Below are 26,613 nucleotides of genomic sequence, written 5' to 3'. Positions count from 1 at the left end.
GTAATCAAGTATTTGCTTCTTCGCATGCTGACTGATGTTAGACTGTTTTAAAAATAGGCTTGGCTTTGTGCCCTCTCTTGTAGGTCCTTCCATTGTGACCCCCCCTAAGGACATCTGGAATGTCACTGGTGCCAAGGTGTACTTGAGCTGTGAGGTCATCGGGATCCCAACCCCCGTCCTCATCTGGAACAAGGTCAGTGGCACAGGTTCCAGGAAGACATCCTAGACGAGCAGGCTGCTCTGTCATGGCACAAGGGTGAACATAACCTAGGAGCCCCAGCCTGTCCCCCCGCCCGCTGCTCCTCAAAGGGGAAGCCGTCTGGCCATCTTCCAGATACCTCCCGGATCTAGCCAAGGATTTTACTGACCTCCAAAATAGTCCCTGCTCTGCTTTTATTAGTAGTGCTGGGGCAGGGAGCCTTAAGAACTGGAAAACTATAATGCTGAGCACCCGGACCCACCCTCTTGAGTGTGTGCACGTGTGTGCATATGAGAGCATGCATGTGCTTTAGTGTGTGAGCATGTGGGTGCATGGGCGTGTGTGTCCCCATGGAGAGTTAAGAATGTGAGTTAAGAACAGTGGTTAAGACTGTGAGTTCCTCCGCCCGGTTGGCTGGGTCCTCTCTGAGCCAGGGTTTCTTAGCCTCAGCATTGTTGACATTTTGAGGCAGATAATTCTTCATTGTGGGAGCCGCCCTGTGCCTTGTAAGATATTTAGCAGCATTCATTGCCTCTACCCGCAAGATGTCAGAAGCACCCATCCCCCAGTGTGACAGTCAAACATGTCTCCAAACAATGCCCAATGTCCCGGGAAGGGGGGCTAGATTAAGAACCACTGCTCTAAGCCCGACTTTCCTCCTCTGTATGATGAGAGTAGCGTCTAATTCTTGTAAAGATGACATCACTTGGCTTGTTGTCAGATACATAGCACTGTTTGTTAGCTACTGTTCCTGGAAATGTGTCCCTTCAAGTCGCATTGTCTTGTATAACTATCTTCAGATTTAAAGGACAGCATAGTCTCAGAAGGTCTGTAGGAGGGAAGACATTTTCCAGGTCAAATAATACTTAACGATTGTATTGTACCTTATTTTATATTTCCCTTTTAATACATTTTGACTCGTTTAAGTGTCACAACAGTCCTTTTGAGTAAATACCACCAGACTCATGAGAACAAAAAGGAAACCTATTTAAGTAAAAAGGCATAACCAGACACTTCTATGGCAGGTGTACTTCTCCCTCAAGCTCTGAGATGGGTGGCAGTCTCTTGATAATTTTGTTTGCTTGGTGTCTGACCAAAGGGGCTACTTCTAGAACTCTGGGAGGGGTTTTGGCACAAGAAGTCTCTTTGTTGCAAGCTGTAGAAATTCACTTCAAGCTGGCTTAGGCAAACAAAATAAAAATGAAAGTGAAAAGGAGGGTAGGGGTGGAGTTGGTGGTGATTCCAGCCTCAGGAGCAGCTGGATCCCGATTACGTGCCCAGGCTCTTAGCCCTCGACTCTGCTCTCAGTGTATGGGTCTTTTTTTTTTTTTTCCTTTTATCTCAGAAAGCTTCCTCCACAGTATAGGCGATATTGTCACTGACAGCTACAAGTTCACAGTATTACCACAGCTTAATGACCTCAGAAGAAATTTCCACTCTTCCTACCGCATTGTAAAATTCCCACGGACCGGCTTGGTTTCAGATTGGGTTACCTGCCAACCTCTGGCGCCCCCATGTGGCCAGAGTGCTGCATTACCCCCAAAGGGCCCTCGGATAGGAGTGAAGTCGGGAGTTTTCCAGAAAATGCCTGGGCGTGGAGGTGGACAGAGGCCGCACCAGCTGTACTAGAACTGTCCTTTCCAGCTGAAACTTCTGTTAAAGGAAGCAGTGAAATTTCACCTCAATAAGTTATATTTTAAAGGAGAGCAATGAAGAGCCAAAATGCAGCCAGTGGGCTGGTACCTCCTAGCCTTTACGGTGAAACTTGCTAAGGCTCCTCTCTGCTTATTTGGAGGCTCCTGGCTTGTCCAGGGGGGTGAGAGGCCGAAGAACAGCATTCCCAGAGAATATCCAGACAAGCTGTGTTGCAGTGCTCTAGCGGTTACACAGTGAGAAGCCAGGGTGACCCGAGTGTCCAGGGCATGTGACCTTACTGACAAATCTGGCAGAGGATCATTTCTTCAGCCCTTTCTCTGCCCCACCCCACCTAACGTAGGGACATACCAGGGGAGTATAAATCTCCCTTTAAGCTTCTGGGATTGTATGGGGCAGATCCCACTGGCTTCCCTAGGGCTTGTCAGCTGGGGCTCGGGGAGAGTTGGTGGGGATAGGAGAAAGAGCTTTTATACATACTTGCCAGACACAAGCAAGAGCCCAGCTGCTAGGCTCTGCTGATCTCCCTCTACCTTCATAATGGGATTCGCCATACACATGACATAAAGTAGTTTTTTCCGCTTGCAGATCGTGACCCATCAGTGAGTTCTGAATATAATGTAGGGGTCACAACCAGCATTTTCTTTAAAAAATAAAAAATAGGACAGAAAATATCTTAAGGCATTGCATTTAGTAAGGGTATCATTTCTTAAAACTTTTCTTCTGTCTGACCAGGCAGTGGCGCTGTGGATAGAGTGTCAGACTGGGATGCAGAGGACCCAGGTTTGAGACCCTGAGGTCGCCAGCTTGAGCGCAAGCTCACGTGGTTTGAACAAAGCTCACCAGCTTGGACCCAAGGTCGCTGGCTCAAACAAGGGGTCACTTGGTTTGCTGAAGGCCCATGGTCAAGGCACATATGAGAAAGCAATCAATGAACAACTAAGGTGTTGCAACGCGCAACGAAAAACTAATAATTGATGCTTCTCATCTCTCAGTTCCTGGTCTGTCTCTGAAAAAACAACAACTTTTCTTCTGTGTATTCCACATCACAATGCAAAATGCATTTCTTACTATGGGCCACGTTAAAACACTTTAAAAGTCATGACTTAAATAAACAGGACATTTGTTTTCTCTGCACCGTCCTTGTAACTAAACTGTTAAGAATACAGACTTATAAGTTCACACGTCCAGTTCCAGTTTAAGCATAGACTGCTTTGCAGATAGAATGAGTAGTAGCATCCTCACTGGTTAAACTGAAGTTCACTGGAGGTGGCATGGCTTTCATGCTCACGGGTTCTTAGCCACACAGGAACTAATGGGACAGCCTTCTCTCCAAGACACCTCAAGCTGCAACACTCCTTAAGGTTGCCACAGTCTGGCGAGTGGTCTGCTTTCCTGACCAGGAGTTATTACATGACTGTTATTTTCCTCTTGAGTTAGATGAGGTCTTTACATTTCTGCATACTAACTCTTGATCAGATATATGATTTGCAAATTCTCCCATTCAGTAGGTTGTCTTTTCATTTTGCTGATGGTTTCCTGTGCTGTGCAGAAGCTTTTGTTTGATGTAGTCCCACTTGTTTATTTTTGCTTTTTGTCATCTTTGCTTTCTATGTCAAGTCCTGAAAATCATCCCCAAGACCTATGTCAAGGAGCTTACCACCCATGTTTTCGTCTAGGCGTCTTTCACTTTTAGGTCTTACAGTCAAGTCTCTACCCCATTTTGAGTTAATTTTTGTGTACGGTGTAAGGTATTTTTGTGCAGGGTGTGAATAATGGTCAAGTTTCATTGTTTTGCAGGTGGCTGCCCTGTTCTCCCGGCAGTTTATGGCACTTTTCTTTATCTTATTAATTACTTATCTGCAATAGCAAGATTTAAGAGGATCTTGTTGCAGCTACAATACAGAGAGAGCTGAAATCCCTTCCCGGTCTCTGACTCTCCTTAACTGGTCCTTCACCGTGAGCAGTGACTACTACCCAGTTGTGTCTATACTACAGATTTCTAAAGTTCCCACTTTGAGGCACTTCCAGCCCATTGAATTTATCTACAATTGTCATAGAAGCCACTTTTTTCAGTCTTCATCTTGTTAAAAAAAAAACACCTGGAAAACACATTTATAAAAAAAAAATACAAAACTCCCTTGACACTTGTAAGGGGGTGTTTGCCATGTAAAAACTTGCCACGTAAAAATTCTTGGCACTTCTTTCTATATTTTTTACATGGTGTATTAACTTTTTACCATATAGAAAAATATGAGCTCCGTTAAATGTAAGTATTTATTTTCCAACCAGAATACTTGACAAGAACAGAATCTGTTCTTGTCACTAGTGGGTTAGGGTAATTGGTACTGAACACTCTGTACTGAGAGCTACGTGATCTGAAGAGCAACAGCTCAGTTGCTAAGATTCAGTATTTCTGTGCTGTAGTGTGTTTCTGCTTTGGTTACACACAAAACCCTTAAAGAATCCAGAACTTAAAAACACAGGCCAAAGACCTATTACTTTTATGAAAAAAACCCCCACAAAACCCTATTACAGCCACTGAATCAAATTAATATTTGCACCATTATTAAAAACCACTTTAAAATAACTTTAAAAGTCAGCACCAGCATAAACCATTTCTGCCAGTAACTTGGGAAGCTGAAGGGAAAAGATGCTTATTGAGTGTATTTGTTTTGTTTTATAACATTTATATGAGAAAAACACGAAGATACCTGGTTTTCTCTCACTAATCGTGACAATGTGGGGAAATCCTAGAAAGAAAAAAAACAGGCATTCCAAATTAGTAATGTTAGACCTTTTTATAGAGGAGGAATTGGCCTAGATCTTACGCGGTTTTCAGAGTCCCAGCGCTGGCAACAGGAAGCGGAGAAAATAAAGGGTGTGTCTGAAGCGGAGACAGAGGCTCAGTAACACTGGGTGCTGGGAGCAGGGTTCCCTGTTGGCTAGGCAGCAGTGCTCTAGGAGGGTCACAGAAATGTACATACTACGATCTGGGCTCTTCTAATTCAAGATCTGCTTTATTATAAAAGAAAATGAAAAGGAAACTACCTGTTTGAGATTGTAAATTTTTTCTAGTTACAAAGGTGATATCAATAATCATCAGTTTTGCTTTTACAGGAATAAACAAACATGGCTTCATGTACTCTTTTTATTTTTTTTAAAAAAGTCATTATCATAAGCCTTAAAATATTCATATTCTGTGACTCAGTCCCACTTCTAGAAATTTATGCTAAAGGTTTATGTATGGAGGGGTTACAGGTAAATTTTATTCTTCTGTGAATTTTTGTATATTTTCTGAAGTTTCTATGAGCATAGTTTGCCTTTTTAAATGAGAGGGAAAGTTAGGACAGTGTTCACTACTGGCCTCAAACCAAGGAAACTGAAGCTCTTCTTAACCCATCCTGAATCTCATCATGAGATGCACAGGTATGGGCAGCAGGTTTTGTCAAGAGAACAGAGGCACTTGACAGACACTTATGTCCTCATGACTTCAGTGATGAACCCTTAGCCCCCAGAACAAAGGATGGGTATTGGCTTTAGACTCAACATTTTTCACGATGAGGCTGTTGCAGAAAGAACCGCTGGACTGGGCTCCTACACAGGATCCCAAGCATCAAGCCTACTTGCACTGGGTGGCACAGTGTGGCAGTCAAGTATGTCTTGGCAAGCAAGAAAATGCCCAGCATTGCCTGACCAGTGGTAATTCAAGTAGGTAGAGCATCAACCTAGGACACTTAGGGCCCCTGTTCAAAGCCCCAAGATCGCCGGCTTGAGCACAGATGCACTGGATGGAGCACAAGGTCGCTGGCTTGAGCCCAGGGTCACTGGCCTGAGCAAGGGGTCACCGGCATAGCCTGAGCCCCCAAGTCAGTGCTTATGAGAAGCAATCAATGAACAACTAGTTAAGCAACTGTAAGTTGATGCTTCTCACTCTCTCCCTCCCACTTTCTCTCTCTAAATTAAAAAAATAGAAAGCTTGACCTGTGGTGGCGCAGTAGATGGGCCATCGACCTGGAACGCTATGATCACCAGTTCAAAACACCAGGCTTGCCTGGTCAAGGCACATATGGGAATTGATGCTTCTTGCTCCTCCCTCTTTTCTCTTTCTCTCTCTCCCCCCTCTCTGAAATGAATAAAAATCTTAAGAAAAAAAAGAAAATGCCCAGCACTGAAGCACAATTTACAAGGGTATGAGTGAATGAGGGTAGCCAGTGGCAGGAGAGAATGAGGTATATTCCCAAGCATGCAGAAATATACACTAATTTAAAATACATAAGCTTAGAGGGAAACTGACAGGCAGAAATAAGAGGATGTATATTTATGTAAATATTCAGTTAAGAGTGATATAAAAATTGCTAGTTTTAATCCAATTAAAAAGTCTGATGTACCCCTTGTACAATTATAAAAATGTGGCCAGTTCTGAGTTGCTGACTCAGTGCCGAGAACGCAGAGACTACTTCCTCTTTTCTTGCAGGTAAAAAGGGACAGTAATGGATTTCATAAGATAGAACTCTTGCCTGGAGACCGGGACAACCTGGCCATTCAGACCCGAGGTGGCCCAGAGAAGCATGAAGTAACGGGCTGGGTGCTGGTGAGTCCCAGGGGCGGGCCAGGGTCTCATTGTGCGGATGTGGCGCAGAAGGCCGGGCAGAGAAGCCGGACGTGCTGCCAGGCTGGACGGCCCCCGGAGCTGCCGCTCCACTTTCGGAGGGAACTGGGAAAAAGAGCTGCGGTGTATTGGGTGTTTTGGAAATGACCGACAAATACACAAGAACTAATTTTTTTTCTAAGAGCTCAAAGCAAAATTCTCACAAGCAACTAAATAACCCAAGCATTAATTACTTTGATCAATTATTGTTTTTCTTTTACTTGACCTTTGGCAGTGTGGATACTCATGGATCATAAACCCTTAGCAAGGTCCTCCTCAAACCGGTGTATGTACCTCTCCAGTTTTTAAGCTCAGCAATGTGACCCAAAGTTGTAACATTTCCTCAGGGTATGAATCTTCTAGCAGACCAAATATGGTAGCTGTATAATTCTCCCAGCATAGAACTGGCACTGTCTCTAGCAGTATCTTTGCTGTGAGTTCCCTGGTCATCTTAGGAAACTTAGGAAATAACTTAATTGAAACCATTAGAAAAGGACCGCCATATCACAGGGACACTAAAGATCCTGTTTGCTTCGCAGTTGTCGCCTCTCAGTCGGGAGGACGCGGGAGAATACGAGTGCCATGCGTCCAACTCCCAAGGACAGGCTTCAGCATCAGCCAAGATCACAGTAGTTGATAGCTTACGTGAAATACCAGTGAATAAAGGTAGGTAATAAATCTCACAACCGCTTAAAAATGACTAGTGCTTTTTCTTCATAAAGAACAGAACCAAGTAGGTATCAAACATAGCTCTTAATGAAATTCTGTAATGTTCGGAATCCACAAGGGCATTAGTATGTCATCAAAATGTAGAGCACAGGCTCCCGAAGTGCATTCGGAGGCTTGATGGAATGCTATTATTCTGACCTACATGTTTATACATCAGAGACAAAAGCTCAAGCATGACTGGAATGGCTTATATTTCCCCTAACTTTGTATCTAGCTACATGACATTTTTCCTTAGTGTTGTGACTATTACGTTTCTTTTTAAAAGGAACAATTGCAGGTCCTTCACTTTGAGCTTTTATAAGAAAAAGCCAGAAAGGAGAGTATTCTGGCAAGTACTCAACTCTATTCTGCCTCTATCCACTCTGTTGTCAAAAGCTGCCTCTTAAGAACCCATCCTGGTAGTGTCAGAATAATGCTACTTTACATTTATCTAGTTGTTAGAATGATGTCTGGATCGGCGTTCCCTTAAGCCAAAAATAAGAACAAAATTTACTGTCAGCATTTGTCAAACCACTCCTCTGGGTGGGTCACTAAGCTACGGTATGAAAGGAAAAAATGTCAAGGAAAGCGTTTGATCAGATTCTCTTCAGCCAAGATGTGCAAAGCTGGGGAGGAAGCAAACAAAGCTGCAGCTAAGAGTCGCGTGCTGGAGCCGCAGCGCTGCCATGGTTAATTCCACTTTAGATTCTGAATGAGAGCGGGGTGGCAGCGCACAGTTCCTTAGCCTCTCTGGCTTTCAGCTTGCTTGTCTGTGAGATGTGCTCTGCAGTTCTGTAAAAAGGCCCATCTCTTACACATAGACCAGCACGCCGAAATCGCCTTCCACATCTAAATTCATGTAGCTCCGATTCCAAAGAGCACTCCACCATTACATTTCCCTTATCTCCACATTTTAACAGCATTTATTTGGAAACACTAAACAACCTAGACATTAGAAAGTTAACCACATACTTGTACGTAACTAATTTTTATCCTTTTTTTGAACAGGTGAAGGTGCCAAACTATAAACCTGAAGAACGTATTAGTCTGCATAGTTAAAAGTAGTCACGGATAACTACTACCCCTGTTCTTGCCTAATAACCAGTCTCTCTTCATCCAGTCCACTAACACCTTAGTTATAGTCACTGGTTTCACACAGTGAAATACAAAATAAAGATAACACATCAAGACTATCTACAAAAATTTATTTTCTATTTACAGAAGAAAAGCATGCATATCATCAACCAAATAAAATGCTTTTTCTCATGTTATTTGTTGTTTTTTAAAGCCATATCATAAAAACAAAAGACATTTACAAGTATCTTGTGAAGAATCTTTCAAAAGAGCTAAACACTCATCATTCGAGGCGCAATACTCATAGACATAAGCTCCTGAAACAACAGTTTGCACGCATAAGGCATTCGCACCAAAGATATCTGAAAGGGAAAAAAAAAGTCATTAGTAAAGTTGTATTGAAACGAGCCTACTTCCCTATCCCAGAAAAAGGTAAAGACTTGGTACTGGAGATGATGAATAAATGAGTAGGCCAATAGCACTCATCCTACTAACTTGGCCTTCAGTGATTCTTATGCTATTTTAATAGGCTTTGGTGTTTCACCCTTTCTGCCAGACATCATTTATATTCACCCTTCTTAAGTAACAGGTTTTTTAAAAACTTACTTTATAAATTCCTGTACAAGGCTTTTTCCAAAAGATCAACAGCTTAGAGATATGACCACAGAAAAATTTAAACTGATTTTTAGAAAAATCAGATTTTTTTTCTCATTTAAAACTAAGAATCTTATAGAGGCATGGTATTCAAAATTGTGAAAATGTCCATTTGTTCATCACACTAAACCTGCCTGGGTGGTCAGACTAACATGGCTGTATCCTAACAAGTATCAACTGCCAAAGTGCACTATACACACCTGGGTTTTATTCCGACAGCCCCTGCATTCATACGTATGGGTCCTGGTGTTAGCGATCGCCATTATTCCACAGAGATTGCAAACGTGAACCTGATATGGATCTGATGCCTCAAACAATCTTTCCCTTAAAAACTGGGCTGCCCCATGGGCAATCTGACAGTCTCGTTCCATTTCTCCAAAACGCAGGCCACCATCACTGGAAAAGGAAAAACACAGATTATTTTGTGTTCTTTCTATATCAACACCACCTTGACTAATGGCAAAGGTAAAGAATAATGACTCTGACTTGTATAACCTAGCATTCTCTCCACATGGTGTGAAGGAGAGAAGTCTACCAACTATTTGATTTGCATTAGAAGATCCCCAAATAGCGTCAACACATTAGATTCTCATACATAGCAAAAAATTTTCCTCATAAAATACAGTGAAATACAGAGAAGAGTCTCATGCTATTGTTTAACTTACTAGAATTCAACTCTATACTCAAAGCAGATTAATAACAAACTTTGATCTAAATAAAGCAGATTCTCTAAGAATGAGTATCCCCGGCACTCACACCTGAAATGACCAATGCATGCTGGCGAAAGCAGTGAAAAGAACAAGTGAATGATGACAGGTTCCCCCACACAGAAGTGAAATAAAATACACTGTTCAGGTGGCCAAACAGGTGTACGGTGATGGCTTCGTGAACATTTTTAACACAGTAACATGAAATCATTTAAGTGTCTAATGTCATTACCAGAAAACAAATCATTGGTCAACTGTGAAGGGTGCTAGACAACCAATTCACAAACTGGTAAATAAAAGGAAAGAATTAAGCATTTATGCTGCCTTTACTATATGAACTATGTAACCAGGTAACCAGTTGAGGAAACAAAGTTTCTCTTCTATAAAGGTATTCCAGCTAATAAATGAAAAAGGTATAATAAAATTAGAATCTCATCATTTGCAATCCCTATTTAATAAAGGGCTTCGGGTATGGATCATTAATAGCTGCTAAAATCAAAAGACAACCAGATATTGGAAGTATATAATATCACCTATGAAGAAGCATCACTGTGAAAATAACAATCCCCACCCTCTCATCAAGGCTCAGATCTAACTAGCTAATTACAGGAAAAACAGGCGCACACAGCCCGAGAATGCAGCGATCCAGACGGCAAAGGGATGCCCTCCAGACGGCAAAATCCAGACTCTGAGAAACCCTCCAGGATAAACAAGCCAGCTTCTTCAACAAATAAATCGCAAGAAAAAATGTTAGCACCCTACAGAGTTAAAAAACTTAAGAGACATATCAATCAACTGCAAAGCATGTACCTTATTGTATCTTGATTTAAAATTATGCAATAGATAGGGGAACTTGAACACTGCATAATAATGATATTAAGAAGGTGTATGGTGGTTTCTTAATGTTTTAATCTTTTAAAGCAAAGGTCTCAACGTGTGGTCTGTGGACCCTGTAAGGATGAAAACGATAGTATTTTTCGCTCCATAAGACACACCTGGCCATAAGACACACCTACGGTTTTAAGGAGGAAAAAAAAATATTCTGAACCAAATGGTGTTAAAATATTTAACAAAATACCGTATTTTTATAGTAATACTAAGAACACATCTTCTCCTTTCACTCTGTTGACATCTGCACTGATGGTCACAAAAGTAACAGAATAAAACTCCTGAAACCTGAACACAAAGCAGCGTAACCAAACTTTACTAGTCGTCATATTTTCTGAGTGAAGGAAGGAAAAAAGCCAGTTTTACTTAAGAATGTCAATGATAAAGCAGTAAAAATGATTAGTTTTATTATACCCTGATCCTTACTGACCAGGTGGTGGTGCAGTGGCTAGAGTGTCAGCCTGGGGTGCTGAGGACCCAGGTTTAAAACCCCTTGGTTGCTGGCTTGAGCAAGGAGTCACTGGCTCAGTGGGAGCCCCCGGTCAAGGCACATATGAGAAAGCAATCAATGAACAACTAAGGAGACTGAGGAGCCGCAACAAAGAATTGATGCTTCTCATCTCTCTCTCTCTCTTCCCATCTGTCACTGTCTATCCCTGTCTCTCTCTCTCTCCATATATATAAAAGAAATATTTACAGAAGTTATATGTTTGGGCTATGCTTAAAAATAATCATTGGTCGGTAGTGGAGCCATGAGTTGATAATTAATAATTACTGAAATGTGGTGAGAAGGATGGGGGTTTTATTGTACCATTATCTACACTTCTGTATGTGTTTGAAATTTTTCAGTTAAAAAGGCTAATAACACCAATGATAATTACGCAGCTCACTTACCGGGATCTACCCTCCATCGGTTGTCTGTTAAGGATCTGAATAGGTCCCCTAGCACGAGAATGAATTTTATCATCCACCATATGCTTCAAACGCTGGTAATAAGTGGGGCCAATGAAAATTTGTGATGTGATTTTTCTACCAGTGAACCCATTGTATAGGACCTGAAACATTTTAAAGCACAGACTTAAAAATATTAAACAAGTTCAAAGAATTTATGTACATATAATATACAATTCCATTTATATAAAAATCAAAAGACAAAACTAACCAATACTGTTAGAGTTATTAGAATTACTGTTAGAGAGTAGTTATCTTGGAGGGGGGGAGGTAGTTACTGGAGGGGGACACATCACAGGATACCTAGGAAAATAAATAGTACTAGTAACTTAATTATTTTAGGATCTGGAGGCCAGTCACTCAGGTATATTTACTTTGGGAAAATTCACCAAGTTATACATTTATCACTTGTGCACATATTTGCAATATATGTTATACCAGTAGCTTTCAATCTTTTTACACTTGGGGACCAGTGAAAATAGAAGAATTATTTTGGCAACTGCTAAGGCAGAAATCACCCTAAGTAAGCATAAGTAAATTCAACAAGATCACTGGGTCTATAATCTTCATATAACATCAGAGTGACTAAATCTTTTATAGACTGGCACAAAATATCTAGCAGACTGGTCCCCAGACCAGCAGTTGAAAAACACTTGTGCGTTACACTTTAATAAAAGGTTTAATTATTTAAGAATGAAACTACACATGTATAAAAAAAATACATGTAACAAATGTAAGCAACATTAGTAAATGTAAGAGCAAACATACCTCATTTCCTCTGAGATGGTAGCCATAATCATATAAAAGGTTAGAAATCTTCTGCACATTAACAGCATCATTAAACGGAGTGGCATCACCAATTTCACCCTTGTTAGCTGAAACCTTTAAAAAACAGTAGTCTTTAAAAGGCTGCCTCCTTCTATCTCCCCTTAGAAATCTGTATCAAAAACATATTCACTTAAAAAAAATGCTTTCTAGAAAAGGAAAAATTCTGAACTTAAAAAATCTGTTATGGAAAGCTATGATATCATAAGGTTCATTTTATTAACACAGTATTTATAACTAATTTAACTGAAATATAAAAAATCAACGATAACCCTTCCAATACAAAGCTACCATGGGAAGTTCCAAAAAAAAAAAAAGAGAGACTCCCAAATACTACCTATGGCTCAAAGGAAAAAAACACTTTAATGACCTAAAACCAAGTCATCCATTTGTTAGGCTGCAGCCATTCTACCTTAACAAGATACTTAAAAACAGAAAACCTCCATTTAAAGATGCACACACAGCTAATAATATGCCTATAAAATTAACTTCACAATGAACTAACCACCAAAGAATTAACTCCTCATAGAAAAGAACTAGTCAAAAGGATAATCAAGATATATATGTATAAGTTGGATGTAGTAAATGTTATAAAAATTCTGACTTAGCCTGAGACCAGGCAGTGGCTCAGTGCATAGAGCGTCAGAGTGGGACGAGGAGGACCCAGGTTCAAAACCTCAAGGTTGCTGGTTTGAGTGCAGGCTCACCAGCTGGAGCACGGGGTCACTGGCTTGAGTGTGGGATCACAGACATGACCCCATGATTGCTGGCTTGAAACCCAAGGTCACTGGATTGAGCCCAAGGTCGCTAGCTTGAACAAGGAATCACTCGCTCTGCTGGACCCCCCCCTTAAAGGCACTTATGAAAAAGCAATCAATGAACAACTTCTTAAAAAGCTGCAACAAAGAATTGATGCTTCTTATCTCTCCCTTCCTGTCTGTCTCTATCTGTCCCTCTCTTTAAAAATAAATATATATATAAATATATGCATAATCATAACCAATTTAAAAGGAGGAAAATAAGTATCATACTAGCCTTTTCCAAAGTACCCTAGCTCAAATATGAGAGAAATAACCTATCATCATTTTGGAAGGAACATCACTTTGGAACCCATGGTGTTAAAGAAAATCTTTTACCTTTCCTTGAAGACATTCGATCAAGTGACCAATAGTCATACGAGAGGGGATGGCATGGGGATTTATGATGATATCAGGGGTGATGCCCTCACAGGTGAAAGGCATATCCTATAAAGCAATTTTTAGAAATAAACTTAAATCTCTTATGCTATGGAAGTAGAACTGACCCCCCCCCCCTCATGAATTTTTCTACGTCCTAAATTCTGTTCAATACAGTATGTTCATATACTTATTCAACACTAAAAGTAAAAGTCAAGCCTTTACCACCTTTGGGCTCTAAGTTAAAGTAAATTTTAGCCAGACCAGCGGTGGCACAGTAAATAGAGCGTCAACCTGGGTGGGACACTGAGGTCTCAGGTTTGAAATTCGCCAACTTGAGCGCAGGGTTGCTGGCTTGAGCAAGGGGTCACTGCCTTGGCTTGAGCCACGCCCTGCACACCCTCTCCATTACCAAGGCACACATGAGAAGCAATCAATGAACAACTAATCTCTCTCTCTTCCTGTGTCTCTCCCTCTGTCCCCCACCAAAAAAAAAAAAAAAAAAAAAAAGGCAAACTTTCATTTAATAAAATGTTCAACAAAACTCTGGGTTAGGAGTGAGGAGGATAAAAAAAATACCTACCTCTTGTCTGTACTGGATACCACAAGTACCCTTCTGACCATGTCGGCTGGCGAATTTGTCTCCAATCTGTGGGATTCTAACAGAGCGGACCTGAATTCACATAAAAATAGGTTGGTGAAGTTAATCTGGTGTACTTTCTATAAATAGAGATATGACGTGCTATACTCACCCTTATTTTACAAAATTTATACCCTTCCTGGTTGAGAGTTAGCATGACCTGGTCCACAATGCCCGTCTCACTAGTTCTGAGAAAAGTGCTACAATCTCTCTTGGTGTAGCGTCTGTTGGTGCTCTCTAATTCATCTTCATTTTCAGGCAAGGTGACTGTTTTGCCTATAATGACATCATCTCCAGATACACGAACCCCAGGAGCTATCAAACCATCGTCATCCAGCTTGTCATAAATGGCATGCCTCATACCTGTGAGGAAACACACGTGGAATTTTCTAAAATGGTTCTACCACACAGACAAGTATTTAAAATGTCACCTAGAACCCCTCACAAAGATTAAAAACCAAATATATAAATCAATTCCAAGTCAGAGAAGTCCACAGGAATCTCTAAAACACCAGGACCATATGTGTAGTAATAACATAATACTCTTATTCCAAATATTACAAACTATTCTGAATGCTGTATAAAGCACTGGACTGAGCACTGGCAAATCAGATTCTCCACCTGCTGGGTGACTCTGGCTAAGTGTGTTGCCATCTTCTGATCTCTATATTACATGAGAAAATATCTAGGCTCTCTATACACATCCTGCCATGAAAATTATGAATTTTATCTTTGTAATCTTAACTCCACTGGACATCAATTTACTACTACATAGAACCACCCAGAAAATGGAGTAATATGAAGATGTCTAGGGAAACAAAACACATCCTACTTCACGCTATGCTATCAGAAGTCAAAACTGAAGCCGAGACACCCCATTTCCCTGGACTTTCCATCCATACTACCGTATGCATATTTTTTAAGTGTCTGTGAAAATAACCAGAAATAAGTTTGAGTTTTTTAGAAGAGACAAAAAATGCTAGATATTCTCTCATTTATTTGTTAAATGTACACAAATACTATAACTAGGCAAATATTATGGTCATACCACAGTGTGAAAAGTGGAGGGAGTTCCCAAACAAATAATAAACTGAAGAACAAGACACACACAGTACAAGTGAAAATGAATCTGAGGTGTCCCATGAAATTATCTGACCGCTCTGACTCCAAATACCCTCCTCAAAGCAGGATCTACCAGGATAGAACTCATACCAAGCCTACTCCTAGGTACAAAAACTTTTAGCAAACACATATTCTCTTAAATATGAGCTACAAAATGACATAAAAACATACTCTCACATGGCAAAAAAATCAAAGGGGGGGAGGACAAAACCTAAAAAAATTAATTAGCAAAACCATGGTAAGTTACCTTTGAGTTCCATTATTTTAATGTCAGTATCACTTACCCTGGCATGTTTCACGTGTAGGCTTCTCAAAAACTTCTTCTTGATCAAATCCTTTTTTAGACTCCTGTTCCTTGTATGATCGATAGAAAACAGACCTAAAAACACATGGTTCTGAAGGTAACTTCTCTTTTTCTCTAATAATAGTGTTTAGGACACATCAATAATTTTTACTTAATTGATATTTGGGAAATAATTTAAACCATGAATCTAGGGTAAGAGTTAACTGTATTAAGGGTCAAACTTAAGTCCTAAATGCTATTACATGGGCCACACATGTACCATTTGACCCATAACATCAACAAAGCTGAACTTATATATAAGAACAGAAAGGACCCAATGTCACTGACCCAACCTCCTGCCTAAAATAAGAATCCTTCCAAATTACCTTCATAAACAGTCACCCAGGATCTGTTCCAATAGTTCAAGTGAGAAGTTTGTGATATATTAAGCTACAACATCCACCCTCTGGTCCTAGTGCTATCCTCTGAAACTCCACAAAAAAAATATCCATCCTCTTCTAAATTCCCAGTGTTTTAACTAGTCTTCATATGCCGTGGATTTGAAATTGTTAATAAAAGAATAGTAACAGAAGATCGAAAAGAAAACACATTATAACTTAACAATTATTCTTGGGTCCTATTATGACTTATTTATTTAAGATTATATGTTTCTATGTTATCTAAATGCAAACATGCATTTGCTTACAAACAAATGGGGGGCTAAAAAGATTAGCATCTGGAAACCCTGAGATATAGGAAGCAGTGCCTGCAGCTGAGCATGGCCACCAGCCAGGCGCTCTGCTTCCTGCAGCCAGGCACTGATTTCCCCACACTCCACACGGCACCCACACAACTGCACGTGCAGGACGGCCACAAAGCTTCAGGAATGAGGGCAAACAAATGTCTCCACAGAAAAACTTCTCTGCGGTCAGATCCAAATTTCTCCCAGCCTGACCTTCCAAACTATCAAAATGTTTGGACACATATAAGTCAAACCTATTTTTTGAGAACTTTTTGATTAAAATATCAGTATTTCCGATGTATCTGTGTTTGACAACTTTTATAAATAGCTGACCTGAAAAAGCCCCGGTCCACAGCTGAACGATTCATGATGACAGAGTCTTCCTGATTGTATCCAGTGTACGATGCAATGGCCACGATTGAGTTGATACCTGTGGTGCATTGAAGAGCACACATTAAAGCATCATCCGGAAAATAAAGAAAAACCGCCCCTTTCTTTTACATAAGTTTTATTTCATCATATTTGCCACAGATGTTTTCACTATCGTAACTGTCAAAGTCTATTCCTGTTGGAATAGCAATCTCTGAGGCAACTACTCTGAGGCTTAGTATTTAATACAAGCAACCCCTCAGAACAGTCATTCCCAATGTGTCCTTTCCTAGTGATTCTATGTTACCTCAGATTTATACAGTACCTCCCCAAACCAAGTCTCATGATTCTCACAGTAACCCTGTGCCATAAACAAAGTACTGTTATTCTCAGGATCAGAATGAGGTAATTAAGTAAGTTATCCATGATCCCAAAGCTGAAAGGCTATTTGCTGATTTCTGGTGTTAGGTCTGAACCTGGTACTACCTTTTCCCAGCCCTACTCTGCTCCTAGATCCTCTCCCTCCGCCACCAAAAGAGTGATATTGTATCTTTGCCATCTCAACCCTATTCTCAGTTGCTACTGCCAACACTACTTTTAATGAGACTGTAAAAAACAAAACAAGTATTTAAAAAGGAAAACACTAGTTTACAATATAAAAAATGATTGTTGCATATGAATGCAGTTTCTTTTTCTTTTTTTTTTTTTTTTTTTGTATTTTTCTGAAGCTGGAAACAGGGAGAGACAGTCAGACAGACTCCCGCATGCGCCCAACCGGGATCCACCCGGCACGCCCACCAGGGGGCGTCGCTCTGTCGCGACCAGAGCCACTCTAGCGTCTGGAGCAGAGGCCAAGGAGCCATCCCCAGCGCCCGGGCTATCTTTGCTCCAATGGAGCCTTGGCTGCGGGAGGGGAAGAGAGAGACAGAGAGGAAAGAGAGGGGGAGGGGTGGAGAAGCAGATGGGCGCTTCTCCTGTTTGCCCTGGCCGGGAATCGAAAACGGGACTTCTGTACGCCAGGCCGACACTCGACCACTGAGCCAATCGGCCAGGGCCGATGAATGCAGTTTCAATGAACATAATCCATATATATGTAAATCATAAGATTTTCCAAAAATTAAAATACACTCTACTCTAAAGTTGTATTTAACATAGTATCTTGATATAAATATTTCAAATGTGGACTAAAAACTATGACTACGGACTATAAGGGAACCAAACTTTGAATGATTGAACATTTTGGTTATCTGAATCTGAAAAAATCTTTCATTTGCTTCCGTAAGCTAATTCAATTTTCAAAGAACCCATCCTTTGTGAAAAGACGCACCCGCCATTGACTTCCTCCTTTCTGTGTACAGAAGGATGTGCCAGGTCTAACACGTGGAGTGAGGTAAGGGTGGCAGTGCTGCCGGTCTGGGCTGGGACACTGCAGACACACCCCTTCAAGTCTCTGATCCCCAACCCGCACTGGAAATAGCTTTGGAGGAAGCCATGTGTGCAAAGGGCAGGCCCTCCTCCCTGACAACCACACCTGCTCCCTAAATGCCCTGGCAGCTTTCTACAGGCTGTTTTAAACACACTGGCCCAGGGTAGTTGATTCCAGAGTTTGTCTTTAAGCTGAATTCATTCCTAACATTTTAAAGGGTAAATTCACACAAAAACTTAGATTTCAAACTTTTCTTGAAAAATCATATCTGGCATCACTGAGTCTGCATATACACATCACAACCATAGCTGAAGCCCAATAGAGCTAAACTCAAGAGAAAGGCAAACTCTCTCCACTCACCAAATATTCACCAATCCGTCCTAACTCTGTAGGAATCTGAGATCACAAGCCTACTTAACAGATAACACTAAATGCTTGTGCTAACTATAAACCTAGAACAATATAAATACAAACTACAGACTGCACTCTAAAGAAGCATAGCCACGAGGGCATTTTTCTTCTGAGCACCTTGAAAGGTTTGCATATTTACGTTGTGCACAGAAAAAGCTAGATTGCTTCGCAAAGGGAGGAAGGCGAGTATGAAACTCTTCAAGGGAAGGGCAGTGTCAGGCGAGATGAGCCTCCAGCTTCCCCCACTTCAAGCCTCAGCTCAGCACTGAGGAGGTTCAAAGTCCCAACTCACTTTAAGTCAAGGTGAACTTTTGTCACACGAGTCTTTGCACACAGAATATGTCAATCAAGGTTAACAGTATTCTACAGAAGCAGGAATGATTCTAATCAAAAAACCTTCCTTAAGATAAATTGATTGGCCTGTTCCCCTTGGTCAGGGTTCAAAATTTAGCCAATGCACCTGGAATGTCAGGCAAGGTCCAGGGCCAATAATTCGGTCAGGATGGTCAGAAGATTGGTTCCAACAACAGATTGAGTAAAGAAGTAAATATATTGAGGACAATGGGAGTCAGGTTCCTCACTGTCAGAGAATGCAGTTCTAAAATAAACACTGGGGTTGGACAGGGATGGGAAATAGTGATATACTCATGATTTGTTTAATATACAGATAGATGAAAGTAGACAAAAAGGTGTGTAAGGGTATATGAATATTTTTTCCCTAGTTTTATCAGCTGAGAGTACCTAGATGACATTCTAATAGCAAGGAGCATGTCTAGCACCCGGATTTTGGTTTATACACACTATCCTTCACTAAAAGAAGAAATGGCTGAGTCATGTTAGTTTGATATGATTGGAGTGTAAATGCATGCGAGTCAAGGTTGGTCTAATAGTGTGGAGGACAGCAGGTTGAATTTCATTTTGAGGATGAAGACCCACTCAGGAGTCCTTGGTTCCAGACCTGCTGAAAACCTGTCTCAAACTCAAATACCCTTTCATCAACTCTAGTCTAAAATGCTACCTCCCCTGTGAATTTGGATCTAGACTCTCAATAGGAATCAATCATCTCCTTCACTCTGCTACCAAAGGACCCTGTACCTCCATCCTAACAATTTCACCATCTCTTACTTTTTCATTTAATTTTGTTCGTTTCCTACCACATTATAAATTCCATGGAATAGTGACTAGGTCATATGCATTTTAATAACCTTCCCAAGCATGACAGCATCTTAAAAATGTAGAACGAAACTGAACATACCCGCTGGCAGCTCTCTAAATCGTAGATACTCCATAGACCGTGTGGTCACAAGTGGTTTTTGAGGATAATAAAGAACATGGGCCAATGTATCCATACGAACATGAAAGTTGGTGATATAAACTCCCATAGCCTGCTTACCCATAGCGGACTGGTATGTGTTTCTAGGGGACTGAAGGTAGAAATAAACAGAAAAATCAATAAAAATTTAATTATTACCAAAGAAATAGACTCTACAGGTTAAATGAGAATAAGATTGGTAAAGTTTATTTTTTTCTGAAAGGCAAATAAACCCTTTGGAATAATTAATTATAGCTCTTAACAGTGAAACACAAGAATAAGCATGTTAAACGCTAATTCTATAGGAGTTCAAAGCCTTTTCATTAAAAGGCTTTTCTCTCAGCTTGACCAATGGTAGTACAGTGATTGAGTGTCAGCCTGGGACGCTGAAGTCCAAGGTTCAAATCCCTGAGATCCACTAGAGCACAGGCTCATAGGCTTGAGCGTGGGCTTACCAGCTTTAGCAAGGGACTGCTGGCATGGGATCAATGACATGATCCCAAGGTCGCTGGCTAGAGCCCAAAGGTCGCTAGCTTGAAACCCAAAGGTCACTGGCTTGAGCCCAAGGTCACTAGCTTGAGCCCCTTAATCAAGGCACATATGAGAAACAATCAATAAACTACTAAACTGAAGTAACTAGGGACTGATGTTTCTCATCTCTCTCCTCCCCCCCTCAAAAAAAACAAGACTTTTCTTTAAAAACTACAGAGTAATCTCTTTTAGTCTACTTCCCCCAATTCCTCACAAATAAGAATTTAAAAACAGCTACTAACCTGGTTATGATCAGGAAATGGAATAATAGATGCACAGACACCAAGAATCATTGATGGGTGAATCTCACAGTGTGTATAAGTGGAACAGTAAGCTACTTCTTTCTCCTGTAAATCATCTGGAGTCATTGCAAGCATCACTGTTTCTTCTTCTAGAGTATCGATATATTCTACTACCCCACTGGCCACAAGATCCTGCCAACTGAAAAAGAAGCATTCTCTTCATTTCCTTATTCCCTGAACTCTTTTAACTAACTAGGCATTCTACAATAAAGTATTATAGAATACATAGGTATTCCTATGCCTATATTTCCTGATATAGAAAGAGTTCTAAATAGGTATATTATTATTAACATTGAAAAAAGGCAAGTTATTGAACATTATTATTATTAGTTTGTTTTGCTTTGTTCTAAAGAAACTGTGGGGGTAGAGGGTAAGTATATAAATACACATATTAAGGTCTGAAGAAACATATACCCAATTTGTTAACAGTATTTACTTTTGAAGTGGAGAATATGAATTGGAGTCTTTTATTATACATAGTTTGAATTTTTTACAATACAAATATGTACAGTCTTAGAAAAGTAAATTTTAAAGAAAAATCTTTTTATCAAATTATCAAATATTGTTTATGTTATGTTATTTATATTTGTTACTATTACTAGGCTTTAATGTGTCACAAAGACTTTTAAGTTAAACAAAACCTGGTAAGTCCCTTATTTGATAACAAAAATTAAGAAAAACAAATAAGACTGCTAATGAGTACAGAGTTTTTTGGGGGGTTATGAAAAAATGTTCTGAAATTAGTGGTGCAGGTTGCACAATCTTGTGAACATACTAAAAACCACTGCACTGCACTGCTTACTTTAAAATCATTAGTTTTTTGGTATGCAAATTATATCTCAATTTTTTTCTCACTGCATGTACTTACCTGTAGTTGTTATATTCTCTCTCTTTCAATTGATCAATATGTCTCTTCTTCAGCAGTAGCTTTTGTTTTTCCACAATCAGAAGTGGTCTACAAATACGACCTGCATCTGTATAGATCCGAATCTCCCTCTCTCGAATATCTCTGATCATAGAAACCTAGATATAAAAAAAAGTCTCATGGACTTTTATTTTTCTGTATCATTAAGGCTTAGCTAAAAATACAATAAAACTTCTAATGAATTTATCAAACAAAATGAACAAATCTTAGTTTACCATTATTTAATATACTAAAAACCTGGGTATAATTTAAAATCTTATAAAGGATAAATATCTAACCTTGGCAATTATAAAGCTGGACAGCAACATTTGGTAATAATGTCATATAAGATAAAGTAAAAGAAAAAATGTTTTTGGTATCACAACTACTAATAATTGACAATTTCTTATTTTGCCTCACATATATTTCACTCTGCAACTTTTCAATAAACAGCCCTATATCACTTTGCCTTAACACTTTCCCAGTAATAAGCCTGACTTCTCCCACTCACCTATCGCTCACAAAAATTAGGGGATCAGGGAACGTGCAGATACTCCAGTACTTTCAGTCTTTTGTACAGTGCATTTTCATCAATAAAATAAAAGCTGGTTTTGCATTCACTTGCATAACTGAACAACTTTCTTTGACTTGTTTGCTTTTCTAATGTTTTGTTTAAAAAAAAAATCAAATGTTTTTAATCATTTCATATTTATTTTGAAATATCCCCTAATTTTTGTGAGCAGTATATTAGACAAATGGTATCAGTCTAGTTGTCCAATATAGTAGTCGCTAGATACATGTCACTACTAAGCACCTAAAATGTAGCCAAAGCAAACTGAGATATGCTGTATGTAAAAACTATATACTGGATTTCTAAAATAATACCAGAAAAAAAAAGAATGTAATATTTTTTAATATTTATTTTGATTTTATATTGAAATTGCAATATTTTAGATGTATCAGGTCAAATATATTACTAAAATTATTTTCCTTTGTTTTCTACATTTTTAATATAGCAACTAGAAGGATTTAAATTGAATATGTAGCTCACATTATATTTCTACTGGAGAGTGCTAAAAATAAATTCTTAGAAAATACCAAAAATTTGCAATAAAGAACATAGTAATTACTAAAGGCCCTGCAAAATTTTATGAGCCTAAATATAAAAAAAATAAGTCAAAAAGGAAACAAATAAGAATTTCAAATGAGTCATCTAGGTCTAATATATAATCTTGAAAGCTACAAAATGAATAGCCAAGGAGTTGGCAAATGAAAAAGTAGATTGCTATTTCTCCACAAAAGTACTTTAAAAAAGTGAAATAACATCTGGATACTTTTATTGGGTCTATTTAAGAAAGGAAAAGATCTGGATTACTCAGTTTAAAAACAATAGTATATCATAAAAAGCTTTATCAAAAACATCAAGTTCTTCAAAACTAAAGCATCAAAGACAATAAAAAGAAAATGTTCCCAAGTTCTTAGTCCACTTCCTGTCCTTAGAAAACAATGAGGTGAAACACTGTGTCTGTCAGCAAAAATATCATTAATGTCATTCTCAAGTCCCAGGAAAGACATTGCTTTCAAACGCATTGTCTTGTCTTGAATCCTTAGAATTCCTAATGCAATATAGGTCTAGTTCAAATGCTATAGAGATGTTTACCTGAAACCTATGTATTCTTATTGACCAATGTCATCCCCTTAAATTTCTAAACACACACACACACACACACACACACACGTCTATTAACTGTTTAACAGGAGGACATAAATTGAGCTATGTCCTCTCAAAGGCCAAACACAATTTTCTTGCATTCCAAAGGAAACAGATGTCCTTTAGTAGGTTTACAGAAGACAACTGACAGGAAAGCCTAACCAGTCCTATAGTGAATCAAGTTAGAAAGGGGTAAAATGAGAACTTCTGGTTATCAGAAAATATGAAGGATAAGAAAAATAGACTTCTGAAAAAAATACACAATTCTCCCACTTAACAGCTCCCAACATCACTCTCCAAAAAGAGATCAAGTGCCTAGTCCTCAAGTGCCTAGTCCAAGCACACAGGTCGATTTATTTATGTTCAGAAACATTCAAGGTCTACTATATGTCAGCACCAGGCATGAAGCGAAAAATCCAAAAGCATGGTGAGACATGTTTCCTGTCTCTGAGGAGTTAACAGTGTAGTGAGTGAGTCAAGCAAATGAATCAATAGTTACTATATCATATAAATATTCTGTCAGATGTATTTAGGTAAACATGCTATCTATAGTAACAGAAATTGAAATACAGAGGTCAGTGAACAGCCTACAGGCCAGATCTGTCCTCACTTGCCATCTGTGTTTTGTAAATAAACTTTTATTGGTTCACATATTGTCTGTGGCTGCTTTTCACTACAACAGCAGGGTTGAATATGCAACAGACACTGTATGGTAAACAAAGCCTGAAATATTTAATATCTGACCCTTCATTGAAATATCTACCAACCTCTGATCTAAATCTAACCTGGAGGCTAGGTAAGGTATCCTGAAGGAGATGGGTGTCAATACATACTTTGCAGTGTGAGTTTACCTGAAAAAAAGTAATAAGAACACCTTCTCCCCACTACCTGGTTTTGAGAAGACTTGGGAGACAGGGAGCAGAAACATTCCAAGTTGAGAGAATGGGCACATGGAAAGGTAAAAATGCCTAAAACAGCATGAAAATTTTAATTTTATATGAGAATACAGAAAAGCTGAAGGAAGCTCTCAACAGAAAAACGTGGCATTAACAAGTTAACCATGAAAATACCACAGTTCTTAGGTTATCTTAGCCCTACCTGCCCACATATGGAACACCCTTTTCCTGCCCACAAGCTGTTAAAATGCCTGGATCAAACAAAACCTAGGGTGTGTGCCTGCTAGAGGAAGGCCTCGAGCAGGGGTCGGAACCTATGGCTTGCGAGCCAGATGTGGTGCTTTTAATGGCTGCATCTGGCTCGCAGACAAACCTTTAATAAAAAAAATGTTAAAAATATAAAACATTCTCATGTATTACAATCCATTCATTTCCTACTACTCATGTTCATGGTTGTGGGTGGCTGGAGCCAATCACAGCTGTCCTCCAGACAACACCAAATTTTTATTGGATAATGGGTCGTTGTATGGCTCTCACGGAATTACATTTTAAAATATGTGGCGTTCATGGCTCTCTCAGCCAAAAAGGTTCCCGACCCCTGGAGAGCAATCAAACTCACTTCTCTGCTTTGCTAAGTAGAAAGGAAACCAGCTACTGGCTTAAGTGCCTTCCAGTTTCCCTCTGAATCCACTCTGACCTAGACTAGGGGTGGTCAACCTTTTTATACCTACCGCCCACTTTTGTATCTCTGTTAGCAGTAAAATTTTCTAACCACCCACCAGTTCCACAGTAATTTATAAAGTAGGGAAGTAACTTTACTTTATATAATTTATAAAGCAGAGTTAAAGCATATTATTATATATAATAATTACTTACCAAGTACTTTATGTCAGATTTTCGCTAAGTTTGGCAGAATAAATCTTTATAAAACAACTTACTATAGTTAAATCTATCTTTTTATTTATACTTTGGTTGCTCCACTACCGCCCACCATGAAAGCTGGAACGCCCACTAATGGGCGGTAGGGACCAGGTTGACTACCACTGACCTAGACAGATCCCAAGAATAAATTTGGGAGAATAAAAAACCTGAGCCATATCCCTTAATACAGTACACCGAAGATAAAAGCCCTATTTTGGGAAGTAATAAAGCTCATGCACACACACACATTTTTTTTTACATACACACACACATATATATATACATACATACATAAATATTTTTGTTTTTTGGTGATACAGAGTGTCAGAGAGAGGGGCAGATAGGGACAGATAGGATGGTAGAGAGATGAAAAGCATCAATTCTTCATTGGGGCTTAATTGTTCATTGATTGCTTTCTCATACACGCCTTGACTGGGGGGCTACAGGAGAGCAAGAGACCCCTTGCTCAACCCAGAGACCTTGGGCTCAACCCACCGACCTTGAGTTTCCAGCCAGTAACCTTTGAGCTCAAGCCAGTGACCATGGGACATGTCTATGATTCCACGCTCAAGCCAGCAACCCTGAACTCAAGCCAGATGAGCCCACACTCAAGCTGGCAACTTCAGGGTTTTGAACCTGGGTCTTCCACATTCCAGTCTAATACTCTATCCACTGCGCCACCGACTGGTCAGGCAGTAAATTTTCTTTTTCTTAGGTGAGGAGGAGAAGTAATGAGGCATATTCCCACATGTACCCTGACCAGGCCAATACTCAAGTACCAAGCTATTTTTAGCAACTGAGGCTAATGCAATGGGACCAACCAAGTTATCCTCAGCACCTGGGGCCACACTTGAACCAATCGAGCTACTGTATGAAGGAAGGGAAGAGAGGGAGAAGGGGGGGAGAGCAGATGGTCACTTCTCCTGTTCATACTGTATCCTAATTTTTTTTTTAATCTACTCTTATTCCAAAGCATTTCAATATCCGCCTAAATATGAGAGACTCAATTAAAGGTGCATCATACTTTATGAATAAATCTCTGTATTCAGACAAAGATCAGAGATAATTATTCCCTTTTAAAAGCACTGTTGTCAGCCTTACAAAAAGATCCTCAAAAAAATTCCTTTTACTTTAAAATACAATTTGAGTTCTAATTCCTAAAATACATTTAGCCGGCAGTTGAAAAACATTGCCGCCAGACCAGCAGTGACGCAGTGGATAGAGCGTCAGACTGGGATGCAGAGGACCCAGGTTCGAGACCCCGAGGTCGCCAGCTTGAACGCAGCCTCATCTGGTTTGAGCAAAAGCTCACCAGCTTGGACCCAAGGTGGCTGGCTTGAGCAAGGGGTTACTCGGTCAGTAAAGGCACACAGAGAAAGCAATCAATGAACAACTAAGGTGTCACAATGAAAAAATGATGATTGATGCTTCTCAACTCTCTCTGTTCCTGCCTACCCCTATCTATCCCTCTCTCTGACTCTCTCTTTAAAAAACAAAACAAAAAACATTGCCTTCCACTAACTGATGTTAGCTCAAACACCTACACTTTTGACAATGT

At 39.7% G+C, this 26,613-nt stretch overlaps 2 protein-coding genes across 2 annotated transcripts in view; one reads left to right on the top strand and one right to left on the bottom strand.

Moving 5' to 3' along the window:
* Window positions 1–8,477, top strand: part of IGFBP7 (insulin like growth factor binding protein 7) — a 92,939-nt gene extending 84,462 nt beyond the window's left edge. Inside the window, exons 2-5 of the mRNA XM_066386507.1 lie at window positions 84–193; window positions 6,330–6,446; window positions 7,043–7,169; window positions 8,220–8,477. Of these exons, the coding sequence (XP_066242604.1) occupies window positions 84–193; window positions 6,330–6,446; window positions 7,043–7,169; window positions 8,220–8,239 (374 nt within the window). The 3' untranslated portion in view covers window positions 8,240–8,477. The remainder of the gene's footprint in view (window positions 1–83; window positions 194–6,329; window positions 6,447–7,042; window positions 7,170–8,219) is intronic.
* The window catches only part of POLR2B (RNA polymerase II subunit B), a 42,290-nt gene continuing 24,076 nt past the window's right edge, over window positions 8,400–26,613 (bottom strand). Inside the window, exons 14-25 of the mRNA XM_066386505.1 lie at window positions 21,492–21,646; window positions 20,564–20,762; window positions 19,734–19,902; window positions 16,606–16,702; window positions 15,532–15,626; window positions 14,238–14,488; window positions 14,069–14,158; window positions 13,447–13,554; window positions 12,254–12,367; window positions 11,429–11,589; window positions 9,140–9,335; window positions 8,400–8,647 (exon numbers count right to left, since the gene is read on the bottom strand). Of these exons, the coding sequence (XP_066242602.1) occupies window positions 8,558–8,647; window positions 9,140–9,335; window positions 11,429–11,589; window positions 12,254–12,367; window positions 13,447–13,554; window positions 14,069–14,158; window positions 14,238–14,488; window positions 15,532–15,626; window positions 16,606–16,702; window positions 19,734–19,902; window positions 20,564–20,762; window positions 21,492–21,646 (1,725 nt within the window). The 3' untranslated portion in view covers window positions 8,400–8,557. The remainder of the gene's footprint in view (window positions 8,648–9,139; window positions 9,336–11,428; window positions 11,590–12,253; window positions 12,368–13,446; window positions 13,555–14,068; window positions 14,159–14,237; window positions 14,489–15,531; window positions 15,627–16,605; window positions 16,703–19,733; window positions 19,903–20,563; window positions 20,763–21,491; window positions 21,647–26,613) is intronic.

This window comes from Saccopteryx leptura, chromosome 5 (assembly GCF_036850995.1).
Source record: "Saccopteryx leptura isolate mSacLep1 chromosome 5, mSacLep1_pri_phased_curated, whole genome shotgun sequence".
In the NCBI taxonomy this organism is placed as follows: domain Eukaryota; kingdom Metazoa; phylum Chordata; class Mammalia; order Chiroptera; family Emballonuridae; genus Saccopteryx; species Saccopteryx leptura.
Note: the sequence above shows the minus strand (reverse complement) of the source record. Positions and strands in the feature narration are given on the sequence as shown.